Below are 12,782 nucleotides of genomic sequence, written 5' to 3'. Positions count from 1 at the left end.
GAAGCTGAAGCGTGATATTCCAGATTCTTGATGTTTTCGACAGAAAGGGACAGAGAAAAAACTATGTTACATTACTTGTTGAACGCCCCTCGTAGAACGTTGCCTTCATTTCGAATGTGTACTTTACTCCGTCGACGTTGTGTAGCTTTACAGACCTGTCGTCAGCAAAGAAATTGTTTGGAACAAATGCTGCTACGTATTTATTTATTTACATACATTTGCGGTCAAACCGAATGTCGATTTGAATAAGGCAGAAACTGCTCTTGTACCTGTTACAGGTTCTAGAAGCTACTCGTTGAAGCGTTCCACTGAAGTCGTCCATCGGACAGACAGATCTGTTTGCGCGCCGGCAGAGAGGGATATGGACTGCGATCGGGCGATAACGAGCTGCCCTGCCGGACCTACGCGGGCCGCCTGTCCTCTGGAGGCGAACAGCCGCTGAGGCGCGCCACTTGCTGTCAGGATGGAGCGGTACGCAGGTCGCGTCGCCCTGGTGACGGGCGCCAACTCCGGCATCGGCGCCGCCACCGCACTATCGCTGCTCAGGAGAGGGCTCAAGGTCGTCGGCCTCGACAAGAGGATCGACAGGGTCCAGGTAATTAATTAACCAGCAGCCTCGGTACAGCATCTCAAAACTGGACAGGTTCAAAATCTGTCCCAGAAATTCTGAAACAGAAATAGCGTTGGTTTCAGTGCCATATAGAAATGAATGTGATGTATTAAGAGTAAGGTATTACTTTTTTCTATTTTTAACTCCATCACTTTTTTATGACACCATCGTAACTGGTTTTCAGCCTTCATAGGTCATCCTCAAACGCTACTTTTTATGAGTCATCAGTCTTCTGACTGGTTTGATGCCGAGTGCCACGAATTCCTCTCCTGTGCCAAACTCATCATCTCAGAGTAGCACTTGCAACCGACGTCCTCAGTTATTTCCTGAATGTATTCCAATCTCTGTCCTCCTCTGCAGTTTGTCTCCTCTACATCTCCATCTAGTATTATGGAAGTCATTCCCTGATGTTTTAGATGTCCTATCGTCCTGTCCCTTCACCATGTGAATGTTTTCCACATATCCATTTGCTCTCCGATTCTGTGCAGAAATTCGTCTTCATTGCCTTATCATTTAACTTAATTTTCAACATTCGTCCGCAGCTCCACATCTCAAATGTTTCGATTCTCTTCGTTTCCGTTTTTCCCACAGCCCATGCTTCACAACCACACGATGTTGCGCACGAAATGTACCCTCTCAGAAATTCCTTCCACAAATTGAGCTGAGGCCCTTATTGCCAGTGATAGTCTGCTTTTGATGTCCATCTTGCCCCGTCCGACACTGGATATATTGTTGCCCAGGAAGCAGAATCCATTAACTTCATCTACTTCATGACCATCGGTCCTGATTTTAGGTTGCTCGCTGTTCTCATTTCTGCTTCTTCTCATTACTTTCGTCTTTCTTAGATTTACTATCAATCCATATTCTGTACTCACTAGACTATTAATTCAGTTCAGCAGATCAAGTAGTTCTTCTTCACTTCCACTCAAGATAGCAATGTCATCAGCAAATCTTATCATTGATATCCCTTCACCTTGAATTTTAATCCATCTCCTGAACATTTCTTTTATTTCCATCATTGCTTCTTCGATGGTACAGTAGAGGCGAAAGGCTGCATCCCTGACTTACACCCTTCTTATTCCGAGCACTTCGTTCTTGGTCGTCCAGTCTTATTATTCCCTCCTGGCTCTTGTACGCATTGTATATTAACCATCCCTCCCTATAGCTTACCCCTATTTTTCTCAGAATTTCGAACATCTTGCACCATTTTACATTCTCTAAAGCTTCTTCCAGGTCTACAAATCCTATGAATGTAGCTTGATTTTTCTTTAGTCTTGGTTCCATTTTCAAGCAACATGTCAGCATTGCCTCTCTGGTGACTTTATCTTTTCTTAAGCCATGAGCTGTTAAGCTGAATGTGCGATAATTCTAGCGCTTGTCAGCTCTTGCAGTCTTCGGAACCATGTGGACGATATTCTTCCGAAAGTAAGATGGTATATCACCAGACTACTCATAAATCCTACACACCAACCTGAATAGTCGTTTTGTTCCCACTTCCGCCAAGGATTTTGGAAATTCTCCTGGAATGTTATCTATCCGTTCCTCCAAAGCTGTCTTGAATTCTGACTTCAATACTGGATTTCTTATCTCTTCTAAATCCACTACTGTTTCTTTTTCTATCACAACAGATACATCTTCCCCTTCATAGTGGCCTTCAATGTACTCTTTCCAACTATCTGCTCTCTCCTCTGCATTTGGCAGTGGAACTCCTGTTGCACTCTTAATGTTACCACCCTTGCCATTTATTTCACCGTAGGCTGTTACGATTTTCCTATATGTTGAGTCAGTCCTACCGACCTTCATTTTTTTTCGATTTCTTCACATTTTTCATCCGGCCATTTTGTCTTAGCTTCCCTGCGCTTCCTATTTATTTCATTCCTCATCAACTTGTATTTCTGTATTCCTGAATTTCCCTGAACCCTGGACTTTCTATTATTTCATTCCTCAGCAACTTGTATTTCTGTATTCCTGAATTTCCCTGAACACTTCTATACTTCCTTCTTTCACCGATCAACAGAAGTATGGTTACTTCGGAGCTATTTTCTTTGTACCAATGTTTCCTTTCCAACTTCTCTGATGCCCCTTTTTGGAAATGTCCATACCTCTTCAACTGTACTGCCTACTGAGCTATTCCTTATTGCTATATCTACAGCCTTAGAGAACTTCGAGCGTATCTTGTCGTTCCTTAGTACTTGCGTATCCCACTTCTTTGCGTATTGGTTCTTCGTGACTAAAATCTTACACGTCAGCCTACTCTTCATCACTACTACATTCTGATCTGACTTTATATCTGCTCCTGGTTACGCCTCACAAACGAGTATCTGATTTCGGAATCTCTGTATGTGTATGACGTTATCTAACTGAAATATTCCCTTATCACACAGACTTTTGCAAGTATACCTCGTCCTCTTGCGATTCTTGTACAGAATATTCACTATTACTAGCTTAAATTTGTTACAGAACTGAATCAGTCTGTCCCCTCCCTCATTCCTTTTCTCAAGCCCATATTCTCCTTCCCTTAAAACTGTATTCTAGTCCCTGATTACTGTTACATGTTTATCTCCCTATTCGTACTGTATTACCCGCTCAATATCCTCATTTACTTCCTCCATCTCATAATACTCAGTTTGCGAAGTCGGCGTTTACACATGAACTATCGTTGGTGTTGGTTTGCTGCCGATTCGGATAGAAACAACCCTGTCAGAGAACTGTTCACAGTAACACATTCTCCGTCCTACCTTCTATTCGTAATGAATCCTACTCCCGCTAAGCCATTTGATGCCGTGCGATGTTACCCTATACTCATCTGACAATAAATCCGTTTCTTCTATCCATTTCACTTCACTGGCCTCTACTATGTCTATAACGAGCCTTAGAATTTATCTTTTTAGATTTTCTAGTTCGCCGACCACGTTCAAGCTCCTGACAGACCCATGTCCCGACTCGTAGAACGTTATCCTTTCGTTGGTTATCTAACCGCCTTCTCATGGTCACCTCCCCTTTGGCCGTCCCCTCCCAGAGATCCGAATGGTGGACTATTCCGGAATCTTTTTCCAATGGAGAGATCATCATGAAACTTTTTCAGTTACAGGCTATATATCTTGTGGATACACGTTATGTGTGTTTATTGCAGTGATTTCCGTTGCCTTCTGCATTGTTGATTGCGTTTACGTAAGCTTAAGGACTGACTTTTTTCTGGTTCATAAACATTTGATCTTTATCTGTTATTACTTTTCTGTTGTAGTTTCATCTACTGGCACGTTCCATGAACTTGGATATTTGATATTGTTGATTCTTTCGCCCTTAGGAGCAGTTTCCTAACCCGAGGTCAAGGGAGTGCCCTGAAGCTCCGTCCGCTGCACCGCCCTCTTTGACAATACCGTTGCCAGAATGAGGGTGATTCTTATGCCGGAAGTCCTCGGCCGCCAATGCTGGTTATTAATCAATATTTAAACAGTTTCGTGTTTAGTAACGAAAACGTCTTCGGTCCCAAGTTCGAATCAAAGACGATACCCCTCGACCACTTGTGCATCACCAGTCCTGCTATGGACAATACTAACGGTTATAGTAAAACCTGAAACAAGTGCTATATTTTCACTTGGTTTACTTGTGTGCTTAGTAATGTTGGTTTCATACCTATGAGCGGTATTTGATGAACAAGTGCTCATCACCGTTTCCACAAACGGTACGTTGTTTTTTGCAAAATGTATTAACAGTTCTTGCTGCTAACAAGTGACTCCGACTGTAGGACTGTAATACTGTAAACGCTATTGTCTGAACTTGTCATGTTCACAGAGATTCAAAACACGTTATCTAATGTCGGCAAGCAAACAGAATAAGACTTTACTGAAGGATTTCACTAATGTGAATATAGAAGCCAAACGCAACATTAAGGTAAGTCCAGGTTTTCTCAGTAGTGTTTACGGAAATGAAAGCGTCATCCCTCCGCGGATTCCCATTTATTTTCACGAAGCATCTTTGCTATATTTGAGTGTTTCTCGAGTCTATAGTAACAAATCAAACAGACCGTCTCTGAGTTGCTTCGATATCTTCCTTTAATCCGAACTTCTGGAGATCCAAAGCACTGGAGTACTACTCAAGAATGGGTCGCACAATTGTTCTATTCGCGGTCTCCTTCATATCTGAGCAAACTTTTCATCAGAATTCTTCCAATAAATTTAAATCGATAAATCGCCTTCGCTACTGCCGACACTACTTGCTCGTTTCATTTCATATAGCTTTGCAATGTTACACGTAGACTTACAGAGCGTAACGGGTGAAATTTATTTTATATTTATTTACACATCAAGTTCCGTAGGACCAAACTGAGGAGCTAATGTCCAAGGTCATGGAATATGTCAGTATATGAAATTACAACATAAAGGTAATAACAGACAAAAATCAAACGTTTATGAATCAGAAAAGTCGGTCCATAAGTTTAAGTAAACGCGATCAACAAAACAACAAGAATCACCTTAATTTTTCAAGGAATTCCTCGACAGAATGGAAGGAGTGACCCATGAGGAAACTCTTCAGTTTCGATTTGAATGCGCGTGTATTACTGCTAAGATGTTTTAATTCGAGTGGTAGCTTATTGAAAATGGATGCAGCAGTGTACTGCACACCTATCTGCACAAGAGTCAGGCAAGTCCGATCCAAACGCAGGTTTGATTTCTGCCGAGTATTAACTGAGTGAATGCTGCTTATTCCTTGGAATAAGCTAATACTGTTAACAAGAAATGACAGTAAGGAATATATAAGCCCGACCGGTTGGCCGTGCGGTCTAACGCATGGCTTTCCGGGTGGGAAGGAGCGCCGGTGTGTGTGTGTGTGTGTGTGTGTGTGTGTGTGTGTGTGTGTGTGAAATCTTATGAGACATAACTGCTAAGGTCATCAGTCCCTAAGCTTACACACTACTTAACCTAAATTATCCTTAGGACAAACACACACATCCATGCCGGAGGGAGGACTCGAACCTCCGCCAGGACCAGCCGCACAGTCCATGACTGCAGCGCCTGAGACCGCTCGGCTAATCAGGCGCGGTGGAGCTCCGGTCCCCGGCACGAATCCGCCCAGCGGATTTGTCTCGAGGTCCGGTGAGCCGGCCAGTCTGTGGATGGTTTTTAGGCAGTTTTCCATCTGCCTCGGCAAATGCGTTCTGGTTCCCCTTATTCCGCCTCAGCTACACCGTCGGCGACTGCTGCTCAAACAAGTTCTCTACGTACGTGTACACCACCATTACTCTACCACGCAAACGTAAGGGCTACACTCGTCTGGTGTGAGACGTTCCCTGGGGGGTCCACCAGGGTCCGACCCGCACAATAACCCTGGGTTCGGTGTGGGGCGGCGGAGGGGTGAAGTGGATTGCGGTAGTCGTCGTGGGGTTGTGGACCACTGCGGCTGCGGTGGGGACGGAGCCTCTCCGTCGTTTCTAGGTCCTCGATTAACATAACAGAGAGAGAGAAAGAGAGAGAGAGAGAGAGAGAGAGAGAGAGAGAGGCCAATTTTAAAATACCCAGACTCGTGAACAGGGGTCGACAAGAAGTTCGTGAACTTACACCACTTACTGCCCGAACCACTCGTTTCAGAGCCAAAAATATCCTTTTAAGATGGGAAGAGTTACACCAAAATGTAATACCATACGACATAAGCGAATGAATATAAGCAAAGTACACTAATTTTCGTGTCGAACGATCACTCACTTCAGATATCGTTCGAATGGTAAAAATGGCAGCTTTAAGTCTCTGAACAAGATCTTGAACGTGGGGTTTCCATCACAGTTTACTAACTATCTGAACACCTAGCAATTTGAAGTGCTCCGTTTCAGTAATCATATGCCCATTTTGTAAAATTAAAACGTCGGGTTTTGTTGAATTGTGTGTCAGAAACATTAAAAACTGGGTCTTCCTGTGATTTAGCATTAGTTTATTTTCTACAAACCATGAACTTAGGTCATAAACTGCACTATGTGAAACCGTTCCAGTGTTGCACACAACATCCTTTACTACCAAGCTAGAGTCATCAGCAAACAGAAATGTTTTGAGCTACCCGTTTTACTAGATGGCATGTCATTTATATAAATAAGGAACAGGAGTTGCCCCAACACTCATAAGTGGGGCACCCCCCCACCTGAGCGTACCCCGCTAAAACCCCACATCACAGCCATTCTCAACATTGTGAATAATAACCTTTTCCTGTTTGTTGCTAAAGAAAGAGGTGAACCAAGTGTGAGCTTCTCCCCATATTCCGTAATGGTCCAAATTCTGCAGCAATATTTTGTGATCAACACAATCAAACGCCTTAGTTAAATAAAATAATGTGCCTAGCGTTCGAAAGCTTGTGTTGAACCCATCCAGTACGTCACAGAGAAATGAGAATTAGCATTTTCAGTTGTTAAACGACTTCTAAAGCCTAACTGTACATTTGATAGCAAATCAATAACTTTTACAAACACTGATGGCATAGAAATAAGTCTAAAATTATCTACATTATCCCTTCCTCCCTTTATCTAAAGTGGCTTTACTACTCAGTGCTTTTGTGACTCAGGAAACTATCCATTCCTAAAGGAAAAATTACAAATATGGCTAAATACAGGGCTAACATGTACAGCACGGTTCTGTAATATTCTGCTAGACACTCCATCATAACCATGAAAGACCTTAGTCTTCAGCGATTCAATTATTGACTCAATATCCCTCTTGTCTATATCACATAGGAGTGTTTCAGACACCAATCTCGGAAAGACATTTGTCAAGAAAATTACATGATTTTTATTTAATTCATCAGCAATTCTCAGAAAATGATTGTTAAATGCTGTACATATATCTGATTTATCAGTAACAGAAATATTTTTACTACGAAATGACTTTACATCGTCGACCTTGTGCTGCTGACCAGGCACTTGCTTCATAACCGACCATATGGTTTTAATTTTATCCTGTGAATTAGCTATTCTATTTGCATACCACATAGTTTTTGCCTTCCTAATGACATTTTTAACCACTGTTTGTACTGTTTGTAATGGGCTACTGAAGCTTGATAGTGACTGCTTCTATCATTTTGATACGAATCCCGCTTTGTTCTACATGATATCCTTATCATACCAGTCAGCCACCCGGGCAGCCTTTTACTGCTAGTACCACGTTTAGGACGTTCCAATGGAAAACAGCTCTCAAAGAGCATGAGAAATCTGTTAAGGAAAGCATCACATTTGTGATCTATTTTATCGGCACAATAAACATCCTGCCTCTCTTGTTCCTTAACGAGGTTTAAGAAACTGTCTATTGCTGTTGGATTATCTTTCCCACATTGTTTGTAAGTATACGTGACTTTTGTTTGAGTACAAAAGCCCTTTAGTGTTAAAATTTGTGCATCATCGTCTGAAAGGCCATTCACCCTTTTACTAACAGAATGCCCATCTAGTTATGAAGAATGAATAAAAATATTGCCTATGGCTGTGCTACTGTTCCCCTGCAACGTAGTTGAAAAAAAAAACACCGCCTGCATCAGAATATACGAATTTAGGAGACTATCAACATCCTTTTTCTTGCACCATCATACACAAAATTTATATTGAAGTCACCACATGTAATTAATTTCTGGTACTTCCTACAAAGTTAACCAAAAACCCTGTCTAGCTTGAGCAGAAATAATCTGAAGCCAGAGTTAGGGGACCTAAAAACAACCACAATTTGCAGTATATTGTCACTAAATTCAACTGCCCCTGCACAACATTCAAATATGTGTTCAGTGTAGTGCTGTGATACGTCTATGGACTCACATGGAATACTGTTTTTTACATACATAGCCACTCCTCTACCCCGCAGGGAACTCCTTGAAAAACATCCAGCCAATCTGTGTCCTGGTAAATGAAGCCTCTGAAGTGTTAAATTATTTAAGTGGTGCTCCGATATACCAATAATCTACAAGCAGTTCTCTAATTTTGTCTCTAATACCTCTTATATTTTGAAGAAATATTCTAATTCCTTCTCTACTTGGAAAAATGACATCCTTTGAACGTAAGCCCTTAGTTAGAGGGACTTGCTTTTTGTAAGTGCAGGTATTTCTACTGGTGGCTGAGGACAGCGTACGGAAGAATGTTACATCTTTATTTATGTCACTGCAGTCTAAAAGTCGTAGTCATTACAAGTCATATCTTTTAGTTGGTTAGTATCTCTAAGTAGATGTTGCAAGAGAAAACAGTGAATGACCGTCTTCCTCCTGGGCAATAAGTCGGGTGTGAAGTGCGGACGTGTGGTCGCAAAACGCTTAGTGTATACTGACAGGCATAATCCTCCTAGTGGTGCAGTATGATCATGCAGAAAGCCTCAGGTCCTAAAGTTTCTGATGTGTTTGTAGGAAGACCGTTCCACGCAGACAAACAACAACCAGCACGCTGATGTGTGTACACATAAAGGTCTCATGTATAAGAATGTCCGCACTTACAGATGTTACAGCCTGGATAATCGCCATGTCTTTGTCCTTCAGCACAACACTACTAATGTATCCATCAATACAGGAGTGTTTTTCGTACTCATCCGAATTAACAGACACTTTTTGACATTTGTAGGAAGCTGTCATTCATCATACCAAATTGAAATGATCTCCGACTCATCCTGTAGCCTCCAACACACTCTACGAAAACACTGTCCCTTACACTGCAGTGTAGTTAGCAAACAGTTGCCTTATCCATCACATCGTTTAGCCATATATATAGAATAAGACAGGTCCCATCACTCGTCCCTGGCATACTCCATATAATAACCTCGTCACATTTGCCCTCTGGAGCAACGTACTAGGTACTGGTCCATACCGTCGGACCTTCATTAAATCACAACACAGCGCTGTGTGGCAATGTTTGGAATGCATTCTGGAAATATAAAAAAATTGAATTTGCCTGTTGCCTTTCATCAATGGTTCGCAGGTTATCATACAAGAAAAGGACAAGTTGAATTTTTCACGAGCGGTGCATTCTACATATGCGCTGATTTGCGGACAGGAACTTTTCTGTCCAAAGGAGATTTATTATTTCGCTCGATAGCGTTACGGATCCGTTCTTTCACTCTTCTTATACACAGGGGTCACCTGCCCTTTTTTCCTCTCAGTTGAGACTTCGCTCTGGGCGACAGATTATGCAAGCTAGGTAACGGACCAGTGACAAAGAATACTCTCCGTAACACCAAATACTGCATTCCAATCCCTAAGTTGGTTCTCTCAGCTACACCGGCACGAAGAAGTAGGAGACACGGTCTACCACTGGACGTTACTGAGGAGCAGTATATATCACATAGTTGAACCACGTTCCACTTCATAGTGGCAGTTGTCACGGTTAGATGTCGGAGATCGCTGAAACAAGCGTTAAGCCGGCGCGCCCTCATGTTCGGATGTCCACACGCAGTGCCCCAGCAGGCCAGAGACTCAACGCAGCACTGGCTACCGCCGTGTACGCGCGTCTCAGCGATCGCTCCAGGTCTGCAGCCAGACTTGGCATACCAGACAGGAATGTTCAGGTGTGGAGGCGTCTAGGGACGACTGAAATGGCAGGAATTTGGACTTTATCAATGTCTCTAGTGGCCACACTTGTCTTTGATTGATACTGAATTTTCTCAAATATGATCACGAAGGCTGCCCAGCACATACTGAGTATTAGTTCGCTGTTCACCCTCCGAGAGTGCGGCATGATTTTATCTCGCTGGACTGGCTTGTGAGGCTTAGCGACGGCTTGCGCCTTAAACCAGAAATGTCAGTTAGTTCCTGTCACTGGCTACCTCTGCCAAACAACTGGACAGCTAGCAGACTCGTCCTAGCCACATATTTATCAGTGTAATTACAATTAAATATTACGATCATCGTACCAGTCTGATAATATTTGCCAATGAACAAAGTATTGGGAATGGCTCCTGTTGACGGCTTCGGCTCTGGAAATTTCAATATCTATACGGTGGTGTCACCGTCAGACACCACACTTGCTAGGTGGTAGCCTTTAAATCGGCCCCGGTCCGTTAGTATACATCGGACCCGCGTGTCGCCACTATAAGTGACTGCAGACCGAGCGCCGCCACACGGCAGGTCTAGAGAGACTTCCTAGCACTCGCCCCAGCTGTACAGCCGACTTTGCTAGCGATGGTTCACTGACAAATTACGCTCTCATTTGCCGAGACGATAGTTAGCATAGCCTTCAGCTACGTCATTTGCTACGACCTAGCAAGGCGCCATTATCAATTGCTATTTATCTTGTGATGCATGTACCGTCAGGCCGATGTTCACCAATTATGGATTAAAGTTAAGTATTCCAGAAGCTACGTACCGTTTTTGCTAGTCTCAATTCCTTATCATTTTTCAGACCTCACGCCAGCCTGCGTGAGTTTAAACGCGTGCCCTTCGGCCTCCCGTCCTAGTGGATTGGCTGTCTTGCCAGTCCACAAAATATACCACTGTCATGAGTGGACATAATTTTCCTCATAAAACCTTTCCTGTCCCTTACAGCAATCGGTGAAATGAAACATTTTGTCCACACACACACACACACAGACTAGGTGTCCCGATTCTCCTCATTTCTAAAAAATTATTTGATTTGAAGTCTCCTAGCCAGTCAGATTCGGGAATAGATTGTAGGTATTTTGAGTCAGCGTTTCTGGGAAGTGCTGCATCCCCTCCAAGACTCTCTCAAACAGGTGTTGTAAAACACAGGCCTCCGGCAATATGTGATGATCAACAGTGCTCCCAGTGATGAAATGATTAGAAAGTCATCACCGATATGTGTTGGTGTACTGTAATATACGACGCTGTCGATAGTGCCACAAAGAACATGCCAGAATCTGCTTAGGGGAGCCAATGAGAGGACGTTCTGTGATCCATTTTGTTGCAGCCTTATTGCCCGCCCTGTTTGTACACTATATCAGATCCAGTTGAACCCCTGCATTTGCTGTATTATGTAACTGTTTACGAGTTGAGTCTATCACCTCCCTATGTCGGCTATACTCTCTTCCGTGAATTGAAATTACAATTACCGATGTCAAATCAATCATGCCTTTACAATTGCACATATGTAATTTTCTTACGTGCATAGTAGTCTGAGCACTTCCCACTAAAGTCTGGTGACATGTTGAAATATAAGCCACAGTAACTTTACGTTCAAGCAGCAGCACTATCATTTATAGTTGTATAGCGACAGAAAAAATTATATGTCCACGCTCGCACCAGTTGGGCGTCGTTGTGCCAAATAGCAGACTCCCTCTCCCCTCCCCCCATCCCACGCCACATTGTCATTATCACATCTTTGTTGAGGAATAAAGGATGTAATTACAATTAAAAAGCTTCCGCAACTTTTTTATTTTCTAGATTTCGCCACTTCCACGAAATCCTTTCGTATTTTTTATACTTGTATATCCAGCTATCACAGTGGCGTCTTACACGTTCGGACCCCCATGTTGGAGTTTGTGTTAGCGGATTTCAGCGTTATATCATGTTTACACGCATAACTATCGTACACCTAACACCCAGATCATACAAATTTCTTGCCCAAGACATCATTGTGAGTCCAATATACTATAGTACCTCTATTCGGCGTTAATTTCCAAGAGCCGAGTAAACGGGTAGAGACACGTTTGCACACCATAATGTTATCGTGAAACTGTTCGATATTTAATTTTCTATTGCAAAAAACTGCACCAGTTTAACACTTTCGAGGCGGAACACCTCGAGACGGAACTGATTTTGCTGGCAAAAATAAGTTTTGGTTCAAATGGCTCTGAGAACTACGGGACTTAAAATCTTAGGTCATCAGTCGCCTAGAATTTAGAACTACTTAAACCTAACTAACTTAAGGACATCACACACATCCATGCCCGAGGCAGGATTCGAACCTGCGACCGCAGCAGTCGCGCGGATCCGGACTGAAGCGCCTAGAACCGCTCGGCCACCACGGGCAGCAATAAGTTTTGTTTCGGAAAAAGAAGAACCTGTTACAGCGTCATATAAAGATTTTGTTTGTTACATGTGCGAGAATACAATTACTTCGATCAATATTGAAATTATACGAAGCATACTGTACGCTGGGTTCTTTTTTTTTTTTCATAACAAACTAATTTTTGCCAGCTGCATCAGATCTGTCTCGGCGTGTATCTCCTCCAAAGTGTTAAACAGGTGCAGTGTTTTGCAAGGGAAAGTGTGC

At 42.8% G+C, this 12,782-nt stretch overlaps 1 protein-coding gene across 1 annotated transcript in view; it reads left to right on the top strand.

Annotated features, from left to right (window-relative positions):
• Positions 1-463: 463 nt before the first annotated feature.
• Positions 464-12,782, top strand: part of LOC124796218 (dehydrogenase/reductase SDR family member 11-like) — a 62,108-nt gene continuing 49,789 nt past the window's right edge. The window contains exons 1-2 of the mRNA XM_047260308.1: positions 464-595; positions 2,559-2,564. Of these exons, the coding sequence (XP_047116264.1) occupies positions 464-595; positions 2,559-2,564 (138 nt within the window). The remainder of the gene's footprint in view (positions 596-2,558; positions 2,565-12,782) is intronic.

This window comes from Schistocerca piceifrons, chromosome 4 (genome assembly GCF_021461385.2).
Source record: "Schistocerca piceifrons isolate TAMUIC-IGC-003096 chromosome 4, iqSchPice1.1, whole genome shotgun sequence".
Lineage (NCBI taxonomy): Eukaryota > Metazoa > Arthropoda > Insecta > Orthoptera > Acrididae > Schistocerca > Schistocerca piceifrons.
This window is presented reverse-complemented; position numbering and strand designations above follow the sequence as displayed.